At 42.0% G+C, this 25,910-nt stretch overlaps 1 protein-coding gene across 1 annotated transcript in view; it reads right to left on the bottom strand.

The window, feature by feature from the left end:
* Positions 1-25,910, bottom strand: part of LGR6 (leucine rich repeat containing G protein-coupled receptor 6) — a 161,323-nt gene that overhangs the window by 52,033 nt on the left and 83,380 nt on the right. The window contains exon 5 of the mRNA XM_072648196.1: positions 845-1,060. Within this exon, the coding sequence (XP_072504297.1) occupies positions 845-1,060 (216 nt within the window). The remainder of the gene's footprint in view (positions 1-844; positions 1,061-25,910) is intronic.

Consider the following 25,910-nt stretch of genomic DNA (forward strand, 5'->3'; position numbering starts at 1 on the left):
GGGTGAACATTTAATAAATGCTTATTTTGTCCCTTCCTTACTTCCATAGAGATCTCATAGTTCATCTACACATCCAGGTAGGAATCTACCCTACACACACACACACACACACACACACACACACCCCTTCCCTACAGCCTCTGCTCAGACCTTTCCAGCAATTGAGGGACTAGAGAGGCATTAGGTTTCACTTTTTAATTTATGCCCAAATCAGTTTAGTGTAATTATTCTTTCTCCTCAGTAACTGAATTAGACTGTCTGGCAGCCAAATGTTAGTGTAATGCTATCCTTCTGTTCGAGTAACTCTTGTCTTTCAAGGAGCTCAAAGCACTTTAAAAAACTTCCCTTTCATTCGTCCTCATAAAAAAAAACACCTCCTCATAAAACCTCTCATTTGTCTTCATAAAAATCTGGAGGTAGATCAAGAAGGTGATGATTCTCATCATTTAACTGAGGGGAAACTGAGTCCTATACAGCTTAATTGACTCACCCAAGGTGCCCAGCTGAGCTAAATACTAGTTGCCTGAATGGGCTAGAACTCAGATGTCTGTTGTCTGGCCAAAATTATAACTAGACTCTAGAACAGAGATTCTTAACCTGGGATCTGTGGATTTTCAAAAAATGTCAATAATGATATTTCCATATAATTGATTTCCTTTGTCATTCCACATATTTTATTTTGCATATTTTAAAACATTATTCTGAAAAGGGGGGCATAAGTGTTTCCAGTCTGCCAAAGGGCCCATGACACAGAAAGGATTAAGAACCCCTGTCTAAGGCAAACTCACACAACCCAGCCCAAGAACAGTTCTCCAGGGTACAAGGAGAGAAAGGAGTAACTTACAGCACCACGAGGCTGGTAAGATTCTGGAAAGCATAGTCGGGAATGAAACCGATGCGATTGAGGGCCAAGGTCATGGCCTGCAGGGAGCGAAGGTTGTTGAGAGCCCTGACAGGGATCTCTGTGAGGGCATTGTCATCGAGCCATAGGTGGCGGAGGGAGGAGAGCCCCTCGAAGCTCCTCTCAGGGACCACAGAGATGAGGTTGGCATCCAAACGCCTGAGAGGAAGAGGGTGGAACAGCATCAGTAAAAATGTAATTCACTGTAACATTCGGGGGGTAGCACAGTAAGCTCTGGATCTCACCAGCTGGATAAACCCAGTTTATGCCACCTGTGAACTTCCAGCCTAAGGCAGACATACGGCAGCATATCAGAGACAAAAACTCATCTCCCAAGCTAAGGATGCAGCCTGTTGTAACAAGTATCACCCCATGATGATACTGACATGATACTGACATGATACTGACAGCATCCTCATCTCTCCCCAGCAGCCTCTATTTGGGGACTTGAGAAAAAATGATCCAAGTCTACATGAAGGTGAAGGGGGAAGAGGGGTTATCTGAAAAGATAACAAAGTAGAAAAAAGGGCCTGTTTCAAAAGTCAAAAAGCATCTATTAAGGACCTACTCTGTTCCAGGCACTTTACCAAGTGCTGGTGATGCAAAGAAAGGCCAAAAATGTCTCCCTTTCCCCAAAACACAAACAAGATATAGACAGGCTTAGCTGGAGATGATCTCTGAGGGAAGGCTGGAATTAAGGCAGATCAGGAAAGGCTTCTTACAGAAGGTGAGATTTGAGTGGGGACTCAAGGTAGGGAAAGGGGAATGGGTTGCCTTGGGAGATAGGGGGTTCCTTTTATTAGAGATCTTCATTTTAAAGGTGAAGGACCCACTTTTAGTGAATTCTTTTTCAGGCAAAGGTTGGACTAGATAGCCCCTTCCAAATCTGATAGAGGCAGCCCTGTGGTGCAATGGATAGAATGCATTGCTTGGAACCAGGAAGACCTCTGTTCAGATCCATCTTCAAATACGTACTAGATATGTGACTCTAGGCAAGTCCTTTGCCTCAGTTTCCTCATTTATAAAATGGGGATGATAATACTAACTCTTACTTCCCAGGGTTGTTCTAAAGAACAAATGAGATAATGATTATAAAGCACTTAGGACAGTGCCTAGAACAAAATGCTCTATAGAGTTAGCTATTGTTATTACTACTACTACTAGCTGCGAGACCCTGGGAAAGTTACTTAAACTGTCTGTCTCAGTTTTGTTATGTATAAAAAGAGGATACTAACGTACCTACTGCACAGGGTTGTGAGAATCAAACGAGATAATAACTATAAAATGCTTAGCATGTAGCTTCGTGCCTGGCACATAGTAAGCTCTATGCGAATATTTTTGTTCAGTCATTTTTAGTTGTGTCTGACTCTTCATGACCCCATTTGGGGTTTTCTTGGCAGAGATACCATCTAATATATAAATGTTAGCTATTCTTATTATGGAGGTAGCCAGGTAGTACAGTGAATGGAGTGTCGGGCCTGGGGTAGAGAAGATTCATCTTTATGATTTCCAGTCTGGCCTCAGATACTTACTAGCTGTGTGACCTTGGGCAAGTCACTTAACCCTGTTTGCCTCAGATTCCTCATCTGTAAAATGAGCTGGAGAAGCAAATGGCAAACTACTCTAGGGTCTCTGCCAAGACAACCCCAAATGGGGTCATGAAGAGTCAGACACAACTGAACAAGAATTATTATTATGATAGTCTGTGATCCCAAGAGGGAGTGGGTGAGAGGGAAACATCTCACATTGTCCCACTATCTTGTTCCCTGAATCCAGTGAGTGTGGGATAAGGGACGAGAAGATTGGTTGTAGTATCTTGATGTCCCAAATAGAAGAGGAATTTCTTACTGACAAAGGCTCTAAAGATGCTCCATTTTTCGAATGACATTATGCTGATTCCATGAAGCCATGAAATGATTTAGGGCTTACTAAATACAATCCATAGTCACTCAAAAGATATTGGCCAAGCAATCTATCCAGAGAAAACCAAGCAGAAGAATCCACATTCTCCAGGGTGTGGCATGCAAAAAGATGGACAACTCAGTGAGTTATTCCATCAGTACATCTCTCTTGGATAGATGGTACAGATGGGTGACAATCTGGGTGCATGATTGAATAGGATTAAGAGATCAGGCTGGATCAAACTGGGAAAACTGCACAGAACTTAAAAAGAAAGAGACTCCATGACACAAAAGCTTATCCTTTCAACACCGATATTCTCCTGATGGTTCATAATTTGGTTATGAACCACAAAACACTAAGTCTTGGAAGACTCACACAGAGTGGGCTGTAGTCAGCCTTAACACATTATTGGTGATGACTTGAGTGCCAAAAGTAGTATGAATGACATCATCTATGGCATGCAAGATGGGAGAAGGAAATGGGCTAATATGTAGCAAAGGTGAAAGATTACAGATGAGCAGCTTTGATACTATGCTGGCATCCACAAAACACTCAATGAATCAGAGTAAAACCTTCAGTGAGCAAATTGAGTGGAATAAAGTGGACAAAAATCACACTGGAAATAAGGGAATGAGTGGCCTGCAATTCACACCAATGAAAGGAATTTCCTCATTGATGAGGTCCTAAATCCATTCATTAATAGGAGGCTTAAAGTCTGGGAGGTTTGTTGCCCGCTACATGAGCACTAAAGATTGTGTGTGTGTGTGTGTGTGTGTGTGTGTGTGTGTGTGTGTGTGTGTGTGAAGGGAAGATTTTCGTGATGTAATTCTCCCACTCACAGATCACAGAGTAGCCACCAGGACACCTAAGGACAGTTCTCTGTCAGCTTAGAGTAGGGAGTGAAGAAGAGGAGAGAGGATGATGAGGAGAACCATCTCTCTTCCCTGGTATGACTGTTCCACTTCCAAGATGCAATGGTTGCTGAAGAGTTGTGAGGTTGGACCACCCTGAGGGCAATGGCGATGGGTGATCAGTTGACTGAACATTCAAATAGAACCTTCTTGAGGGTAGAGACTGTTTGGTCACTTCTATCTTTGTATTGTATTGTGCTGGAGACACAAAGTTGTAGGTCTACTGTTGCTGAAGTTTGGCCATTTTTCAGTCATATCTGACTCTTCGTGTCCCCATTTTGGGGTTTTCTTGGCAGAGATACTGGAGTATTTTGCCATTTCCTTCTCCAACTCATTTTATAGATGAGGAAACTGAACAAACAGGGTGAAATGACTCACCCAGCTAGTGAGTGTCTGAGGCCAGATTTGAACTCAGGAAGCGGAATCTTTCAGATTCCAGGCCTGGCTCTCTATCCCCTGTGCCATCTGGCTGCTAAAAATAAATATTTGTTGAATTGAAATGAATTCAACTGAAGAACCAATGTCACTGGACCAAGGTCTCCAGTGACAGCACCTGGGAAGCCACCAGAACCAGTAGGTTAGCTCACTCATCAGGCATCCTAAGCAATTGTTCCATCTATGTGGACTTTTATCCCACCCCATACTTTAACCATAGTTTCAGAAGCAAGAATTGAGATGCATCATTCAACAAAGCTATGTTAAAAGTATGCTCCTTGGTCACACCCACACCCCATCCTGAAAGGCACTGAAGTATGGGATTATCCTGGAAAATATTGGACATAGGATGGCTACACCTATAATCTGACCCAATGGCCTGCAGGTGCTTCCACAAAACTCACCCCTACAACTCTCTCAATCCCCTGAGTCAAGCGTAACAACAAAAAATGATAGCTAGCCTTTATATTTAGCATTAATTAAGTTTATGCAGTCTCATTTGCTTCTCACATCAATCCTGAAAGGAAGGTGTTAATATTACCCCTATTTTACAGATGAGAAGATTGAGATTCAGAGAAGTTAGGAAGTGTAAATTTCCTAAAAGGTCCCTGGGCACATGTCCCATGGCCCCTTGGCAACATTTGCCTTAGTTTCAACTCACCACCAGAGGCATAGACTCCTCTCTTTCTTTAATTTAATTTTTTTTGAGGGGTAGTGGTGGTGGTAGTGGTAGTAAGCCAGCCTCCCTGGAGCTGAAAGGATTGCTGTCTTTGGCTAAAAGCTCCTCCCCCGAGGCAGGAGACTCTATCCAGACAGAATCTGACTTGGCAGGAAAGAGAGAGCAATTATGCCAATTAAAGCTTGAAAAAAAAACGTCAACAGCCCCCAACAGCTCTTCTCTTTCTTCCAAGTGGGCTCCTGCTCCTTAAGTGATTCCTGATTATGATTCCTACCTGTGGTAATTGGGCAGATTAGCAGGGACCCCACAGGCCAGTGCTGACTTGCTCAGGCCTAGGGGAAGCATTTTAACCTCTGTTCTGCCAGACTCCTCCTTCATGATTCCTTATCCTGGGCCTGAGGGAGGGAGGTAGTTCTGGATGGAGGTGGGCCCCCTCTCCCCTCTCAGCCCCAAGGAGTAGCTTGTCATCTTATTGCCAAATTGTACAAAGGCTGCCACATGAACCAAGGAAGGCCAGGAATGGTGGGGGCCACTTTGCTACAGAGGAATTCTCCCCAAAGCTCGAATGAGAAACTGGGAAGGGCAAACAGAAGCAGAAGGAATTTTGACTAGACAGCAAGTAGAAGAAACTTATTGATTATAAGCAAGAGAAAGAAATGCCAGGAACTTTACAAATATTATCTCATTTAATCCTTACAACAATCCTATGAGGTAGGTGCTATTATTATCCCCATTTTATATCTGAGAAAACTGAGGTAGACAGAGGTTAAGTGACTTGTCCAAGGTCACACAGCTAGTGTCTAAGGACAGATTTAAACCCATTCTTCCTGTCTCCAAGCTTAGTGCTTTTTCTACTTCAAAAACTAGTAGTGAAAACTTCATACCCTAAAATATTTGTGGAGGGGCTAGATCAGGGGTGGAGACTATCTTCTCCACAGGAGGATAGGATAAGAGGAATATGGCCTGGATCTGCTTAGAGAAAGAGAGACAGGCCTCATAGCTTTTTGAGGCAGCTTCCAATCTTTGGTGAGCTCCTCCTTCTGCTCTGTTGAAAATTTATTATTTCATTTATTAAAGCACCAATCATTTTCCCTCAGAATTGTGAATCTATGGTGTTAGATGATGATTGGCCTAGCTAAGCCATCAATTCTTTATCTCAGTCAATAATAATGATGATGATGATGATAATGATAGGAATATTGGATATAGGGCCAGACCTGGAGACTCCTCTTCCTGAGTTCAAATATAGCCTCAGACTGCTACTAGGTGTGTGACCCTGGACAAGTCACTTAACCCTGTTTGCCCCAGTTCCTCATCTGTAAAATGAGCTGGAGACGGAAATGGAAAACCACTCCAGTATCTTTGCCAAGAAAACCCCAAATGGGGTCATGAAGTGTTGGGCACAATTAAAAAACAACTCAACAACATAGTGCTTTTCCATGTGTTATGTTGCATGATTCTTGTAAAAAACTAGTAAATTGGTGAAATAATTATTCTCCATGTGTAAATGGGGAATATTGAAAATACTGAAAAACACTGAAGGAATTCAGAGACTAAGCAAGATCGTACTTCTTTTACTTTATACATGCCATACCAGGTTGCTTCCAGAGGGGAAATTTTCATTCATAATATGTTTACATTTGAAAGGAGGAAGGAAAAAGTTCTTGCACTCATAATAGACTACCACCCGAATCAGTCATTGTGGACTGCATCGTAAAAGGACAAGGAAACCAACAAGAATGTGTCAAGGAGGAGTTACACCCTTGTTCTCTTTATTATTCTTAGCCAATCTCTTGCTATGGTCTCCATAAGTGAAAGAAGATAACATGTCCTGGATAAATCAGAAGAAAATGACTGAAAAATAGAATCCAGGAGGGAAACTGAAAAGAGATCTTTTCTCCAATCTGGCAGACATCCACAGCGCTTCTCATCAACAGTTTAAGTGATTCACATTTTATAACAAGGAGTCCTAAGACATCCTCAGACTCTACACTATCCCCTTTCACTCTCTGATTGGCCCCTATGAATCCTTTAGGATGAGAAGGGGGGATGAGTGGCCATGATGTAATGAATGTGGAAATTCTGAAGACTGAGATTTATTGAATGACCCTCTCAGTCCTTCACCAGAGTGAAGACAGTTGAACTGGGCATAGGTTAGCCAGAATGATCAATTACAACAGGAAGCTGCCCAGTGGAATGCTTTAGCCCACCCACCACTGGCCAGCTTGGGAAACTCCTTCTTGGGCTGGCACTCTCCTAACTAACGCCTCTCCCATTCAGTGGCTTCCCCAGCAGAAACCTCAGGGAGGTTCAACGTCTCTGCCACCCCTGCTCCGATTAAAATGAATTATAGGATTGGTTCTTGCCATTTGCCCTTGGCAAGTTTTGTGCCAGTTGTCCCGCTTTGGCAAGGATTGCTACCTACAGAGGGGAAGTTGATTTTTGAAGGTGAATGAGAATCAGTTTGGTACAATGGATTTGGAGTCAGAGGACATGGTTTGACTCTGGTTCGGTTACCTTAGTACCATTAGACCTTAGCGCAGTTGTCCCTTCTTTCTGCCTCATCTATAAAATGGGTAGGGGTGACTCTTAAGATTCCTTTGAATTCTAAATCCTTTGATCCCATGAAATTAAGACACAGATAGGGGAAGAAACCAACCCATGGTCCCGTGGCCAGGGGAGGAGCTAACCTCACTTGAGCACCGAAGTGTCCAGTCTCCTCCTCACACCACTGGCCTTGCTGTCTTTCTTTCCATGGCTCCCAAATATTTGGACTTCCCAGGCTCTAGGAAGAGGACTCAGAATTGCAGCCCGTTTCTCCCCCTCACCTTATTTCCCAATACAGGGGGGAAAAGTTACTGAGTGCTAAGGAAGGAGTCTGCTTGTTGACTTAGGTGAGGTGGGAGTGGGTAGGAGGTAAGGGTGAGGAGGGGAGGGAGGGAAATGTTGAAGCTGGAAAAAAGCAGACAGAATTAAAAATGGTTGGTTTTTTCTTTTTCTTTTTCTTTTGGTGGGGGATGAAGGAGGGAAAAAATCCAGGTAAAAGCCGTTGGTTGCCTGAAGGGACCAACAGCTCTGACCCAGTGTCTGCCAGGTGGAGAGACAGCTCCTGGCAGAGAGCACGCTGGCACCTGCAAATCAAGTGAATCCTGGGGGCCTTCTGAAAGGGGCAGAAGGGCCCCCCTTCCCCCACCCCACCCCTATGCCTTCTGCAGCAAAGCCCAGCTCCCAGCACTGGAGTGACTGAGGTTTCCAAGGAGGTACTTAGGAGGTGGGAGGCATCTTGTCCACAGCTCATTGGATTTAAAGTTGGAAGGCACACGAAAACTCACCTAATCCAAGCCCCTCATTTTACAGAGGAGAAAAACGTTGCTTGGTTCACCCAAGATCACACAGGTGGTAAGAGGCAGTGCTGGGGTTTGAACCCAGCTTCTTCCTCACCCTCTTGCCAAGGCATGACATAACACAACGAATCCTGCCTGTCTTTTTATTGTGGGATGATCCAGTAGGTTCTCCCTTTCCTCCAACTTACCCACCAAATGCCAACATTCAAATATATGCCTTGGAATAGTGTAGAATGAAGGTCTTGAATGCTGAGGGTCACACAGCCCCATCAGTGGCTAGACCTCAACCCAGATTTTCTTTTTTACTTTAAAATTTAATTATTTTTAACCAGCAAGCATTTATTTTCCTCGGTCTCAACTCCCCTCCCCCACAGAGAAAAAAGAAAAAGAAAACAAATTCCCATATTGACCATGTCGAAAAATATACATCTCATTCTGAATCCTTGAGTCAATCACATCTCTGCTCTACCTAGGTCATCCTGAAGAGAAAGCCTTATAGCACAATACTTAATCATAATAAGGATTTCTTATTTTCATATAGAGTTTTTAGTTCTCAAAGTGCTTTTATCTATATTATCCCATTCCATCTTCACAAGTTTATCCCCATTTTAAATGTGAGGTAACTAAACTCAATGAGATCAAAACCAGCATAAAACTGTTACATTTTTCCTACAGTAAATAGTGACCTCCATGTGGAGCCCATCCCTCCCACTGGCCATGCTGGGGGCTGAAGCAAATGATGGATCGGAGTGCCATTGGCAGTAAGACTGAAAAGAAATGTAGGGCCCATTAATTTACTATTATTTGAGATCGATTACTGTATTGTTCATTCAACAGAGATGTATTAAGCCCTTCCTTTGTGAAGAATGCTGTGATGACCCCAGGGGTAGACCAATAGTTTAGGTAAAAGAATCGATATCTTCCTTGGATTTATAGTTCAGTCCCCTTATTTTACCAATGAGGAAACTGAGGCCCAGAGAAGTAACTTGTTAAGGTCCTACAGCACATAGAAAAGAGAAATAAAGGAATTGAGATGCCAAACAGACAAAACCCATCTACTTCACAGGCATGCCAAGACATAGAGAGAGAACAAGTATGGCGGGGCAGAAAAAAGATTGGCCTTCAAGTCAGGAGGACCTGGGTTTAAATGTGTCTCTCACGGTGCCTCAGAGCATACTTTAAGACCACAAACTGCAGATGAGGTGATGCTTCTTCTTTGGTGGACTAAGCACCTATAGTGGGAGTTTGCTATAACAAAGAAATCATGGGTCTGAATTACAACACCTCTATTAATGCTAGAATCAAAAGAAAGCTGAGCCAGGAGTCAAGTATACCTTAGATCAAATCTGACCTCAGGTAAGTCATTTAATCTCTGCCTGCCTGGACTCTAAAATGCGGAGAATAGTAGCACCTACCTCCCAGGATTGCTGTGCAGATCAAACATGATCATGATTACAGAGTACACAGCATAGTGCCTGGCACATAGTAAGTTCTGTATAAATGTCAGCGATGATGATGATGATGATGATGATGATGATGATGATGATGATGATGATGACTGACTCCACTGTGCCTAGGTGGGACCATATCTATAGTTCTGGGGCCCACATTCTAGAAAAGAATACATATCAACTGGAGATGTTCCAGATTGAAATGATCAGGAAGGAAAAGACCTTGAGCTCACACCATATGAGGACTGATTAAAGGGGGAAATTGAAGGGAATACACATGTATTAAACACTTACTATGTAGCATCACTGTGTTAAGTGATTTTTTTAAACAAATATTATCTTGTTTGATCCTCACAACAACCCTGGGAGGTAAGTGTTATTAATATTGCCATTTTAAAGTTGAGGAAACTGAAGAAGGCAGAGGCTGAGACTTGCCCAGGAAGTAGGAATGTTTTATCTGGAGAATAAAAGATTTTCTGGGGACAGGGACATGAAAAGTGTCCTCAAATATCTGAAGGTCAATCATATGGGAAAATGATGAGCATGATTCTGCTTGGTCCCAAAGGGCAGATAGAACTAAGAGGAGCAATGGGGAGAATTTACAAAGAGGCAGATTTCAACTTTGTGTCAGAAGACACTTCCTAAAATTAGAGCTGTCCAAAAGTCAAGCTATGCTCCAAGGAAGCAGGGGACTTCCTTCATTTTTTTTATTGTTGTTCAGTTGTTTTCAGTCATGTCTGACTCTTTGTGACCCTATTTAGGGTTTTCTTGGCAGAGATACTGAAGTGGTTTGCCATTTTCTTCTCCAGTTCGTTTTACAAATGAGGAAACTGAGGCAAACAGGGTGAAGGGACTTGCCTGGGGTCACACAGCTAGTAAGTGTCTGCGGCTAGACAGATCTCATGAAGATGAGCCTTTCTGATTCCAAACTCAGCACTCTATCTACTGCACCAGCTAGCTGAGTCTTCCTTCATTGGAGTCTCCAATAATAGCTAGATGACTGCTGTTCTGATGTTCTGTAGAACACAGGGTTTAATATTGAGTTGGAGAAGTTATCCTTTCTGACTGATATTCTGTGACACCATGACTGAAGATGTGTACACATGTATGAGAAAAAAATCCCTTATCATTGTTAAGAACTACACTGAGGAATGAATCTGTTGGTGTTCTCCCCAGAGCAGTGGAAATTTATGACACTTCCCAGGTAGGGCCTTGATGAAACAGAGAATGAATGGCACCTGGGAATAAACCTACTGCCTCCTGAACAGGATGGGAGGAGCTGGGGAAGGGGAAAATAGAACCTTTTTTTAAAAAATAGCTCTGCTTCTACATCATCTTTTATGTTTACAAAATGCTCTGCTGCCTCCTCTCCTACACTGATTGGGGAAAGAGTTTGTATTATAGGCTGAAAGAAGGCCACGCCATGATTTCCCCAAGGTGATGGAAGAGAGTCTTGTTGCATGAGAGTGGAGCTAATTATGACTGGATGAAGACTGCCACAGCATAAGATTCCAGGGCTCTGCTCCTCATCAGGGCTGGGCTCTGTAAGTTGGTTTTTACTATATTGGTTAAACTTACCAAATTGGTTTAAAAAAAAGAAAGAAAAGAAAGAAAGAAAAGAAAAAACACCTTAAGAGCTCTGTTTTCAAAGACCATCTTTCTTTCCCTTTACCTTGTTTATCTTCAGGCAACTGGATAAAGTCTTCTTATTTCTATCTCTTTCTTGGAACTGAAGGCCTATCTTATGCTGAGAAGCATGTATTCATGTGGAGGTGGGGCTGGGGGAAACTGAGGTACCCTTACATCTTGGTCGCCATCACCTTAATTTTGCCCAGCTCCCCTGAAGGGAAGCAATTCTTTAATAATCAGAACTCATCCTTGAAAAAAATCAAGGATTTTTCCTTCCCTCCCATCCTAAGGCTGAATTCCGGGTGGCAGAGGATGACATCATCTTGAATAATAACAGTAACTGGTATTTATATAACTCTAGAAGTTCTATAAAATGCTTCATATACATTAGCTCCTTTGATCCTCCAAATGATCCTCTGAGGTAGGTACTACAGGCTTTGTATCTCCATTTTACAGAAGGGGAAACTGAGGATCACAAAGGTTAAGTGACTTGCCCAAAGTCACACATAGAGTATTTGAGGGAAGATTTGATAAACAAAATATAAATTTTATAAATGGTATTTATAAAACTCTTCATAAACATCAAAGCGCCATATAAGTGCTATCAATTGTTATTAGCATGTTATTTACACTTGTTTTCATGTAGATGTGCAGCCTTGGCCAAGTCCCTTCACAGAACCTAGTACCTGAATATGGTAGGGACCCAATAAATGTTTGAGACTATTCAGAGTGGTACAATGGAAAGGACACTGGACTTGGAGTAAGACAACTAGGTTTAAATCCTGGCTCTTAGGCAGCTAGGTGGCACAATGGATAGAAAACCAACCCTAGCGTCAGGAGCACCTGAGTTCGAATGTGACCTCAGACACTTACTGTGGCACAGTGGATAGAAAACCAATCCTGGAGACAGGAGCACCTGAGTTCAAATCTGATCTCAGACACTTACTAGCTGTGTGACCCTGGGCAAGTTTCTTAAACCCATTGCCTTCCCACCCTGGAAAAAATAAATCCTGGCTCTGCCACTTAAGTTTCTCTGTGACTTTGGGTAACCTATTTTACCCCTCTAGTCCTTGGTGTTCTCATTTGTCAAATGAAGGAGTTGGTCTAAATTATTTCCAAAGTCCCTGACAGATCTAAAATCTATGGTCCTAGTATCTATAATCCTTCCAAAGCCTGCTTACTCTTCTATAAAATAAGAGAGTCAGACTAGGTAGTAATGAGTACCTGTATAGCTCTTAAAAGTTTGCTACATACTTTACATGTTAACTCATTTTATCCTCATGTAATCCAGGAGGTAGGGGCTATTACTACCCATTTTACAGATGAGGAAACTGAAGCAGAGGCAAAGGGACTCGAGTAAAGTCACAGAGCTAGTAAGTCTCTAAGATAGGGTTTGAACTTAAGTCTTCTGATTCCAAGTACTTTGCTCTATTCACTGTGCCAAAAGCTGTGTCTAAATGACTAAGAACTCATACAGCGCAAACATTCTATAGTTCTATATCCTCTTTAAATAGTCTTTGGTCTAAGTCCTGTCACCCATCCATTAGACTGGCTGTTCCCTTCACAGGGCCAGTCATGGAAGTATGTGGTTTGATTAGGGATGGTCAAGGTAGGAAGTCCTTGTTGTTGTTGTTCTCTACTCTTGTTGACCCTATTTGGGATTTTTGTGGCAATGATACTGGAGTGATTTGCCATTTCCTTCTCCAGCTCATTTTTATAGGTAAGGAAATTGAGGCTAACAGGATTAAGTGACTTGCCCAAGGTCACACAAGTAAATGTTTGAGACAGAATTTGAACTCAGGTCCTCTTGACTCCAGGGCAGGTGCTCTATCCACTGTGCCACCTAGCTGTTCATTTTCTCTCTCCCTCTCTCTCCCTCCCTCCCTCCTTCTCTCTCTCTCTCTCTCTCTCTCTCTCATTTCCTTTGGATCTGAAGACAAAGTACTCAAGAGCCCCCTATTAAAATGCAAATATCTCAGGGCACCATTATTAGCTACTTTGGTAGATTCTTCCCTCCAGCCTCCACTGCATCATCACCTTCCCCCTAACCACCACCACTCCTAACGCGGACAAGAATCTCACCTAGAGGTTGAGGGTAGTAGACCAATCAAGCACAAACTAGTCAATAAGACTAGGGCAGGAAATGTAATTCCTCCCTAAGACTTGGAAATCCCTCATGGCAGGATGGAATTTCCTCCTTTTCCTGACCCTGGTGAAGTAGAAAGTGTGCCAGATTTGTAGTCACAGGACTCAGGTTCAAATCCTAGGACTTCCACTTACTACCAGTCTTACCTTGGACTAGACACTTAACGCCTCTGACAGGGGCTGAATGGAATAACCACTAATGCTAACTCTAGCTGTAACTCTGTGATTTCTGGCCTTTGCAAAGAGCTCTACCCACAAGGAACCCTCAGTTTACTAAATAACTGAATCACAGGTGATTCCAGCAGAGGGAAGCTAGGGAAAGGCTAGGGAAGGGGCAGGATTTGCTGAATCTTCTTCTATGAGAGACCTCTACAGTGTTAAAGCAGGGAGGTGTTTATAAGATCATAGATTTGTAGGATTACAGATCTCAGGGATGCAAGGGGCCTCAGATGCCATCAAGTGCAAATGTCTCATTTTACAAACGAAGAAACAGAGGTTCAGAGAGGTATTGCTCAAGGTCACAAAGGTCATAAGAGTTTTAATGGATCTCAGAGGTCATCTAGTTCAGGACTTCTTAAACTTTTTCCACTTGTGACCTCACGTTTCAGCAGCATTCATTGGCATTGAATGGCATGATGGCAAAAGCTGTACAAAGTGCGCATGCTATGTGTTCAGAACCAAGGCTGCAGTGAAGTTGTGCAATGCAACACAGACAAGTGCTGCCAGAAACACCTTGGATTCATTATGGATTTGATTTTTAATTAATTTTTAGTCATTACAGGTTCAGAAATCTTTTGCTGTAGCCAGATTTTTTGAGACCCCATATGGGGGTACAATCCACAGTTTAAGAAGCACTGATCTAGCCCAACCCCTTCATTTTACAGGTTAGCAAAGTACAAGCCAGAGAGAATAGATGAGCCACTATACAATGAGTTTGGGACAAAACCTGGAATATGAACCCAAAACTGTCGATTCTCATAGGACCGGTTTTCCAGGGTTCCACAGAGTGTATCTCAGTTCTCTGGATCTCTCTCCAAACAAGCACACACTTCTCTGGCACTGACCTTTAATCCTTTCAGCTTCTCCAAATGCTCATCCCCCTCCAGAGTCAACATCTGGGACCTATTGCTCAAGTTCCAGATGTGCCTTACCACATCTGGAACCCATCATTAGACTCCTCTCTTGGGAAGGATGTAAAACAAATCGTGCAAGGTCCTTATTGCTGGGCTGAAGGGCCAGGGCTCAGGGTCTCCTAGACAAAGTATCCTGTGCTTCCAGAAAGCATGTACTATGGTCTGGGCTTCACCAAAAAAAACGTGGTTTATGTGGCTGAGGATCAAAGGCCCAACTTGCAAGTGGGAGTGTAAAAAGCAGATTAGTTAGCTCTTGAAATCCATATCCAAACTGAGAAAATTCTACGTGTTAATAGCATCGTGTAGATCATGTAACTTTTCTGGGCTTTTCTCATCTGTAAGAGGCTTGGTCTAGGTCAATGGTGTCAGAAATGCAGCCTATGGGCCACCTGTGGGCAGCGGCATTCACTAGTGAGGCCAGAACCAGATTAAAATGTCATTGGGAAATATTTAACAAAATAGATGAAAATACAATAAAACATAGATAATGTTAATAGGCAGTTTTCTAAGTCAAGTTTCAACCCCCAGCGATCTCTATGTACCGTTCAGTGGCTCCAGTTTCTAGCTGAGTTTGACACTGCTGGCTTCTAAATCTCCCAGCCTAGAAATCTACAGTCATCTGCACTCTAGATAGGACAAGGATTGTTCTGCTCTCATTTCCATGTTCCCTTCTTTCTTTCTTCCTAGAGACAGGGGATGGTCTTAAATTGTCAGGAGAAAGTGATTTCATCAGGTATGATTTATGCCACCTAATAAGGTCCTTCCCCTCTCCCTGTCAGCTTTGCAACAGATCAAAGGTGGGATATTAAAATGCAGGCAATTGCAACTAGGTCTCCAGGCTATGCTAATTCACAAACAACCCTTCTCCCCTCCATCTGTCAGAAGAATTAATGTGTGTGCAAGAGCCCTTTGAGGCAGAGAAAGGTCTTCCTTTGTCTACATCAAAGCCCCAATACCTGAACATTCCTCCAAGCTATTTCTTGTGTTTTAATCGGTGGCAATATATAAAAATAATTATCTGCCCTGTGGGAAAAGGCTAAGTATGTAGTCTTTATGAGCTTCCCCTTGAGACCCAGATCTGATGATTTGGGAAGGTGGCCAACTGAGTGGGTAATGATCCAAGAATCCTGAGGTGGGGGAAGGGGACTGCAACAGGTCATATTATCCATCCCCCAGACTTAAGTGTTTGGGGGAACTGTTGTGAGTTTCCATTTGGATCCCAAACATTGAAAGCATTTCTAGGGTACTCCTCCTCACACTAGTCTGGCCTGGACTAGCATAGCAGCTGGAGTTGGGACAGTGGCTGCTCTGGGCCTGGACTTCTGCCCCTGGCCGAAGATGACTGTGGTTGGAGAAGGAGGAGGCAGTTTGGGGGTTTCCCAATCCTCCTCTTGGGAGACAGAATCAAAATGAGGAAGTTTGGGAAATGGGAAGTGACATTCCAATGTCATTAAAATGCCAAGATATTGGCACTGTGCCCCTTGTCCTAGCAAACATTTTGGTGTTAGGCATCAGGTTGAAAGATGTTACATGTAACTTATTCAATACCTGCCAAGAGTCTTGAAAAACATCCATGTGAGAGGGTTCAAGGGAAGAGAAAAAAGTGGGAGAAGGTGAGGTGAGTTCCCTATATCTGAACTGCTATGTCTGGTCCACCTTCTCAGCACTAGATAAGACATCCCAGTCTTGACTTGTCTCTTCTCCCTTACAAGTTGCCCCCTGTGGTCCCCAAGGTTCTGGGCCCTTGGTCAGCTGCAACTTGATAGGACAGATGTTTTCTTACCTGGACTTTGATGTTAAATTCCCTACTAGCCCTCCCATAGGTTTTTGCTATCTCCTTCCTACAAAAAGAGGTGAGACTTTATTACTTCTCTTTTGAACCTGCCCAACCCCAACCTTCTGGTCTATGAGTATACTCCCAAATCCATTACCAACACTTCAGCTTTGGTCATTTCTCTCCTAATCCCTACTATCTCTCATCAAAGTAATTTTATAGGACTCTTCCATGTTGTTTCCTTCTGAACCAATATGTGCATTCCTCCCACTCTCCTTGACCCTAAACAGATGACCTTCACTCTCCCATCTCTTTGCCTTTTCTTCATGTTATTTCCTCCATCATGAGATGCCTTTCTCCTTTCTTTACTCCCATACCCTGTCCTTCCCCTTTTCCAGAACACACTTAGAACTCCAAAACTCCCTTTCTCCAAAGAGCCTATCCAAACTACCCCCGCTTATCTCTGACCAGTTTTTCATTTCTGTAATTAAGACTTGTCAGTCAAACCATTAAGGAATACTGACTGCCCATGTACCATGTGGTCAGCCCTATACTGTGGGCTGTGGGGATAAACTGGTACTGGAGAAAGGCCAATGGATAAAGAGAGTTGATGGGAGACTGACCCCAGAACTTGTTGGAATACTTATTGGGAACTCAGCTTCAGAAGCATGTGCTGTGTTCAGAAGGGATGGAAGGGGCAGTAAAGTAACATCATATACCTAGAAGATGCATTCATTTAAAGATAGTAGACAACAGTCAACGGAAAGAGAAACAGAAGCAATCTCACCATGGAAATATACTATTGACCACCAGAACAGAAGGAAGAAATGGATGGTTTTTTCAGGAAATAATAATAATAGCTAGCATTTATATAGCACTTAAGACTTATAAAGTACTTTATGTATATCGGGTGACCTAAAAACGCTAGTGTAGTTTTAAGCTTTAATAGTTTAAAATTGCTAAGGCTTTTGAAACACCCTTATGGCATCTTATTGATCCCCACACAACCAGTGAAGTAGGTGCAGTTGTTACTATTATCCCACTTTATAGATGATGAAATTGAGGCTGAGAGAGGTTAAATGATTTGCTCAGAGTAACACACAATCATGTGCTGGAGTCAGCTTGTACTGGCTTAGGACAGCCAATTGTTAAATTTTCATTGTCAGCAATCAACAAATGCTACAAACCAGGGTTTGATTGATTGTTTTGTTGACTGATTTAAGAAAGTGATGGAGGAAATGTTAATAATGAGTATTATGCCTCAAAGTATGTAAGGCATGCAGGTATGTGTATTTGGGACTTCTTCCTTTTTTCCTTCCTTCCTTTCCCTCTTCCTCTATTTCTCTCTTTCTTTTCCAGAGAGACAATTGTTAATTATTTTACATTGTCAATTACTTGCAGCTAGCTAATAAGTGTCCAAAGTACGATTTGAACTCAGGTCTTTCTGATTCCAGATCTTCCTCCTCCACACAAAGATCTTATACAGTGATGGCAGACATCTCCTGAAGCTTTCTCTTGTTCCACGCAGGGCCGCAGATAAATTTCTGGCTTACTTTTAATGAACACTTTATTCTTTAAAATATAAAGGCAGAAGCAAGAGGAACCATTCTTCTGGACCTGATTCTGTGGCAGTGCTCCCCAATAAGAAAGAACCACTTATCAAAATATAAGGGAGAGGGATGTTGGGAGGGAGTGATAATTCCAGCTCTGAGTTAGTGATGGATAAAGAAGACAAGGCCAAGCCCAAACATCCAAAATTGGGGGAGAGTGGATGTCCAAAAGTTCAGGGAAAGAATAGGCAGAAAGGATCCCATGGTCTATGGGATCTATCCATAGTCTATCCCATCTTCAGATGAGGTCACAACAAGAGTGACAGGATATTCAAAATGCTAATGATACAGACACCAGTAATTCTGATGAGAGTGAAAAGTGGCATCATGTCAGTGAGACTGATCTAGATCTATAGGGAACTCACCAACCAGCCTAGAGATTTCAAATGCACATACAGAGTGTGGAAGAGTGAATGAGTGAGAGGGCCACAATCTTATGTGAACAATGCCAAGAGCCAGAAAACTCCAAATACACTGAGGTTAATGTTGTGAAATGAGTGAGTCTTCCTCTTTTTAAAGTGAGGAAAAAGAGGCTTAGACAAATAAAGAGATTATAAGTCAGATCTAGAAACAAAGTTTTTCAATGCTGGTTTCCCTCATTATAACTACTGTTCCCCTACCAATCTGGCTCAAATAACTATTGTCATTTAAATCCTATATACTACAATATAGTACTACATAAAGGGCAGCTAGGGGCTGTAGAGGATAGATCTCTGAATCAGGAACACCTCAGTTCAAATCTGGCCTTAGACATTTACTAGCTGTGTGAGCCTAGGCAAGTCACTTAACCCTGTTGGCCTCAGTTTCCTCATCTATAAAATGAGTTAGAGAAGGAAATGACAATCTACTCCAGTATTTTTGCCAAGAAAACCCCAAATAAGATCACAAAGAGTTGGATACAACTGAACAACAACTACTAAAGGGTGGCTTTTGTTTTGAAGCTATGTTGGGGAAAAGAGAAAGATCAAATAAAGAACTGAACCGCCCTAAGTTGATGGAGCCATGATAATAGATGACAGAAAGAAGAGAGAGTTACTTAACACTTTTTGTGGGGCTTGTTTTTTCTAATGAGAAAGATTTTTAGACTGGCAAGGACAGAACACAATGACTAACTGGGAGTTAAACATGGAGGTAAGTGATGAGATGATCAAAGGGCACCTAGCTTCCCTCAGTGAGGCTCCTTAACTACAACTTTCAGTTCCTGAAAGGACTTGAGGCTGGGATTATTTAACCACTGTCTTTGATCTTTGAAAAATCTGGGCAATATGTCATTGGCCTGAAGATAGGAAAATGTCCCGATTTTCAAAAAGTATAAGACAATAGAATTCTTCAGGATATAGACCAATGAGATTGTTTTTTATTCCTTGCAAAATTTTAGAAAGTATTATTAAAGAGATGGCTAATGAGTGCTTAAAACGGAGAGCAGTGATCACTAAGAGCCACCATAGGTTTATCAAGAAATAAGGTTAACCTCATTTCCTTTTTTTTTGTTAGATTTACCAGACTGCTAGGTTACCAGGAAGTAATACAGTTGAATTTTGCCAAGACATTTGTCTAAAAACCTCTCCTCGTATTATTTTGAACATTTTAAAAATATGTGAGCTAGATGACAAAAATAACTGGGTGACATAGTGGGTAGAGCATGGGGGTTGGAAATTGGAAAGACCTGAGTTCAAATCCTGTCTTCGATACCAGTTGTGTGATCCTGGTCAAATCATTTAACCTCTCAGACTCAGATTCCTTATGTGTAAAAAAAGAATAAAAGGAAGCTAGGTGGTACTGTAGAGAGAGCATTGGTCTTAGAATAAGGAAGATATCTTCATGAGTTCAAATCCTGCCTTAGACACTTACTAGCTTTGTGACCCTGGCCAAGTCACCCTGATTGCCTCAGTTTCTTATCTGTAAAAATGAGCTGGAGAAGGAAATGGCAAACCACTCCAGTATCTTTGCCAAGAAAACCCCAGATGGAGTCACAAAGAGTCAGGCACAATTGAAAAATTATTCAATAGTAACAACAATTTCATAGAGTTGTTGTCAGCACTAAATGAGATAATATGTGCATAGTGTTATAGAAGTATTAGCTATTATTAATACAGTTGGGTAGATCTGGAATTACTTGAATGCCTGGACTCAAAGAGAAATGACTAATGGATCAATGTCAAGTTGGAGATTTATCTTTATTGAAGAGTCCTAGGAATACGCCTTCAACTATGTTCTGTTCAAAATTTTTAGCAATCACTTGGATCCAATAGTGTACTTACCAGATCAGAAGGTGACATAAATTGGGGGATGGAGGGCAAACACACTGAATTACAAAGACAGATCCAAAAAGATCTTGAAGGGCTAGGATGATGGGCTGAATGACAAAGTTTGATCAGAATAATTATAAAATCTTATACTTATAAAATCTTATACTAAGGCTCAAAAAAACAATTTTGCAATGAGAGAATGCAGTAAGGATGTAACTCATGGATTGCAAGCTCAGTATAAGTAAACAGTGTGACATGTCAGTCAAAAGCTAATTAAATCTCAGGCTGTACTGAGGTATTGTGCCCAAAAGGAAGGAGGTGATAGTCCCATTATAATCTGTCCATATCTGGAGTTTTTGGTGTCACCTTTGAGGAAAGACATTCTAAATCTGCACAGACACAGAGTGACCAGACTGGTAAGAGGAAGTCAAACTCATGACATAGCAGCATCTTTGACATTTTTAAACTGAAGAATGAATATTTAGAGTTAGTAAGTGATGATAGCTGTCGTCAGACATCTCAAGGGTTGTCATATGGATAAGGGATTAGATTTGTACTGCTCAGCCCAAGAGGGAGACTCGGGGAATAACAGGTGGAAGTTTCAAGGAAGCACATTTTTATTTGATTTAAGGAAAATCTTCCTAACAAATGGACAGTGGTTTTCTGCCACTGTAAGTAGCCCAGTGGATAGAGCATGGGCCTTGGAATCAGGAAGACTCACTTTCATGAATTCAAATCTGGCCTCAGACACTTACTAGATGTGTGACCCTGGAAAAGTCAATTAATCCTGTTTGACTCAGTTTCCTCATCTGTAAAATGAGTTGGAGAAGGAAATGGCAAACCTCTCCGGTATGTCTGCCAAGAAAACCCCAAATGGGGTCACAAAATTGAAAGAACTGAACAAGAAAAATCACTGGAATCCTTTGAAGTAGAGATTGGATGAACACTTCTGAAAGATGCTCAGTTACATGTAAGGCTAACTGACCTCCAGGGTCGCTTCCAGCTTTGAGATTCTGTGATTTTGTGAGTCAGAGGATAGGGATTAGGGAACCTGCACTGATAGCCAAGGCCACTGCTGAAGATGTTTCATGAACCCGAAAGGTTGGTTGATTCCATGGGGAAGACAAAGGTCTCTTGCTGCTAACAGGGATAAGAGAGAGAGGGAGGAGGACACAGGATGTGCCTTTGGGGAACACAAGCTAAAGATAAAGTTGAGTAACGAGGGACAAGTTCTCCTCCTTCAACTTGGAAAATGAAAAAAGTCAAAAGATCCTAGGTTCACTTCTCAGGCAGCATAAGGAACTAGTGAGGACCTTTCCCTTTAGTGGAACCTGTCTTTTTTTCATGGGAGAGTCAACTCTCTTCCCAGTACTAAGTTAGGAAAGCAGGGGATAATAATTAAAATTGTAATAGACTTTATGTAGATCTTCAACATTTGAAAGAACTTTACATATTATTTCATTTGATCCTCATGATAAAACTATGAGGTCTGTACTATTATTATCCCCATTTTGAAGATGAAGAAATTGAAACTAAGAGAAGTTGTGACTTGCCCAGGATCACACAGTTTGTAAGTATCTGAGGTAGGATTTGAACTCAGTTATTCCTGATTTAAATGCCACTTAGCTGCCCAATAAAACTAAATCAGATCATATTATTAAAAAATGATGAAATACTAACACTAAATTAGTACATTAAAAAGTTGATAATGAAATATCAATAAACAAATATAATTTCCCTTTTTGGCTCTTGATTGTATTACATGGATTTGGGGATTTTATTTTCTTGTTAGTTTAATCCAATAGCAGATTCACCTTCCTCTTTATGTTTTATTCGGGCAGTTGCAAAATTCAGCGCAGATTTTAAATGCACGCTAAGCGATTGCATAGTAGAAAGAACACCGGCCCTGGGACCTCTGTTTAAAACCAGTCTCCGATATTTACTGCTTTCATGCCCCCCTGAACAAGTCTCTTAATGTCTTCCTGCCTCAGTTTCCTTATCTGCCAAATGAGAGGATCGGTAGATGGTCTCTTAGGTCCCTATCGGCTCTAAATCTATTTCTCCCTATTTGCTGCATGTACCAACGACGTATTCAGGTGCATCCCTTCAATATGCAAACATTTCTCCCGACTTCCCCTATCCGTTACAGAAGAGGTATGAATGTCTCTTTTGTCCTCGCTGTTGCTGTACTTCAGCTTGAGATTTTTCAGCCCTGCCCACTTCAGCGTGTAGGTACTTTTCAGGTCTCTTCTTAGCTTCCAGAGACCAAGTGGCAAGTCTCCTAGGGCTGAGTAACTTCCAGAGCCTTCTCCACCTTCCATCGCTCCAGGTGGTTCAATTGCAAACAAGCCGCAGAAGCGGATAAGCCTAGATGTTTGGCTGTCTAGAGAATCTCAAAATAGCTCTCAGTGGGAGGACCCTAAACGTAAGGTGAGCTTCTCTGGGAGAGGCAGAGCATATAGATGGGGGTAGGGAGGGAGTGAGGAAGAAAGGCAATACTTGAGCATTAAAGCGTTTGGGGGCTGCGCCCCAGTTTTTTGCCCTAATTCCTTTCTAAAGATGCCTCTGAAAGTCCCTGAGAGGGCACATGGTGACCAAATTCCACAATCTGCTGGGTGCCTAAGGTCTTCCTTTGCCTCCGTATGAGCCTGATCCTCACCCAGATCATATGGATAAAGTAACCCTTTACTTCTCTTTAATGTCTATGGAGGGACAGGGTAGCGGCTCAGTCCTTCCCCAACCCTGATCGCTCCTAGGGCGCCATCGCTGGTGTTCAAGTCCAGAGTCGCAGCATCAGAGGGACAGGGGATAAGGTGATATATTGCCAATTCGTCCTTCAAAACAGTATTTGAAGATTAGCCAACCTTGGTGTTTTAACTGGTGTATATAAAAGGTATATATCTGTATATAAATACAGATCTCCCTTTTGGGATGCTCTGGTCTAGATATCAGGAAGCCTGGGTTCTATTTCCAGCTATTTCCACTAACTAGCTGTTCACCTTCTTTTATCTCCTTCCTTTCTCTAGACCCCAGTCTTCTTTTCTGTAAAATAAGGGAGTTGGATTAGGCAGTCTCCAAGATCCCTTCTAGCCCTAACCTTCATGGGCTCAATGATACCTAGAAAGGAGCAGTCAGCAGCTTGGGTTCCAGGTGATCCCACAGACCATGAGGTCGAATCTTCTCCCTGCTCAGATCTGAAGGCCCATTCTATACTTCAGCAGCTGGTACTCTAAGCTGGTGGAAAATCACTTGTAGAGATGAAAAAAAATCCTCCTCCACTCTTTCAGACCTGGTTTTCCTTTCCTTGAGCCTGGTGGAGGAGCTGGAAATGATGTGAAGGAGGGTGAGGGGGACTCTGTGTATGCCAGCTTGTGAAGTCTTGGCAAAGCCATTTTCTTTTATACACACACACCCTATCTTTACTTTCCTTCTTGCCTCTCTATCAGACCCCTCCCCTTCCCTTTCTATTTTCTCTCCTCTCCATTCTTTTCCTCTCCATGGTTTCAAAGCTAAGGAATCTTAGGTATTTTGATTCTCCCTTAGAAAAGGCAAAGATGCCTTGGGCTAAAGTTGTCTCATTCATTCCCTTGCCTCATCTAGGCCATGCCAGACAATTGGAGATTGACTCAAAGAAAACCACCTATCCTGGCTCCAACAGTGAAATGGTTTGTGATCCTGGGCAAATCATTTTATGCCTCATCTGTAAAATGGGAATAACGAAATCTTCACCATAAGTAAGGTCTTCTAGGCCCCCTTTAAAAATCAACCTTTTGATCATTTGTATAGTGAATCAATAAATTTTAAAAATGTTTTATTTTATTTATTTTAAATATTTATTAAGCATCTACTCTGTGCCAGGGACTGTTCCAAGCCCTGGATAAATATGATGTCTAAGAGTGGGTAAACTATCAAAATTATCTCTAATGTGTATGTGGAATTATCTTTGTTATAACTTTTATCATACAAATTTGAATAAATAGTGAAAATATTGTCCTGGGACTTTAGCACAATCCCTCAAGAATAGATTAGATAATATGACAGTTTTACAGGGTTGTTATGAGAAAAGAGCTTTCTAAATCTTAAAGTGCTATAGAAATGTAAAAGGTCAAAAGGATCTGCATTTACTTATTCCTGAACTCCATGGTTCATTTCCCACCTCTGTACTTTTGCACAGGCTGTCTATCCATCATGTCTGGAATACATTCTCTCCTCACCTCCACTTCTCAGATTTATTTTTCCCCTTAGGGTTATATGCACAAAATGTTCAACTTGACTACTTTTAAAATTTTCAAATGAGAAATATGAAACTTAATTCAGTAAATGTTAAAATAATAAAAGGCCACTTAGTACAACCTCCTCACTTTACAGATGAGGAAACCGAGGCTCAGATAATTGAAGTGACTTGTCTTAGGGCACACAGGCAGAAAGCATCAGGTCTTGCATGTTGTATTCCCTCAGTAAAATGTAATCTACTTGAGGGCAAGGGTTTCCCCCCTCCACTTTTGCCTCTGTATGCCCAATGTCTATCTCAGTACAAGGGCTTAATAAATGCTTGTTGGATAGGAAAGAATTGGAATTAAAGTATTGCCATAGGAGTGTGAGTTATACAGTAGCCTCTTTCTGACAGATATCTTATATTCTAGTCCCTGCAGCATTAGCACATCAGAAAGTTTTACCAGAGATCTACCAAGATCCTCCTGATGCAACAGAAACTTGTCTCCTTTGGGTGAAGTACAGTCATGCCAAACAAGATGGACAGGGCAGGGTGTGAACCTCTGATTTAATTTATATAGGGAACTCCCAAATGGACAAATCCCCTCTACTAATGCTGGTCAACACCTTCTTTGACAGTCTTGGAGAACTGCCTAGCGCACTGAGAAGTAAAGTCTAGGGTCATATAGCCAGTACATGTCAAATGGAACTTGAACCCAGAGCTTCCTGGTTCTGAGGGCAATCTCTCCATCTACCATACCTTACTGCCTCTTAGGACCAGGTAAGATCAGGTGAGGAAACTAGAGCTAGAAGAAAGAAGGATCCAGTTGGCAAATGCTTGGCAATGTCCTTGTTTTGGTTAAGGGTTCCTAGGCAAGTCTGCTCTGAGCCTCAGTTTCCTTACCTGTAATAGGAGAGGTTTGGAGTAGGCAATCTCCCCACCTCTGACAGGTGCTAGGGTCCTTTTAGACCCATGGAAATAGCAGGAGCTTTGGGTGAGGCTCAGTGAAGTTGCTGGACTCAATAAGAGATTGAGGAGAGGTGGACAATGGAAACAGGGGCTGCATGGGATGGATATTAAGGTATGCAGTCCCACCTCGGAAATACAGAGGTCTTCCCACTTTCCAGATGGCTTATGTAAGGGGATTTGGAGGAAGTAGGAGAGTCTCACCAGCACTGACCAGGGCACCTTAGTGTAGATCAGAGGAGTCAGAAGTGTCAGAGTAGGAGGAAGGATGAGTTGCCATTGTGCTAGTAGTCCGGGGCTGCTGTTCTTATAATGGAGGGGATGCTCCATGTAGAATCCAAAGGCCTGCTTCCAGGCAAGTCAACATCCAAAACATTTTTTTAGATTTCCTGGAGATATAGCAAGGGGTTTTGAGGAATTGGGGACTTTTCTTTGAGGATATCCCAAGGGTGAACTGGAGGCAGACCTGGATAAGGGCTATACTGTTCCCCATGTCCAATTTTTTGACAAATTGGGCCTGCTGCTGCTAGTTAATAAAATGAGTTAAATTAATAATAAATGAACTAAA

This window comes from Notamacropus eugenii, chromosome 2, assembly GCF_028372415.1.
Source record: "Notamacropus eugenii isolate mMacEug1 chromosome 2, mMacEug1.pri_v2, whole genome shotgun sequence".
Taxonomy (NCBI): Eukaryota; Metazoa; Chordata; class Mammalia; order Diprotodontia; family Macropodidae; genus Notamacropus; species Notamacropus eugenii.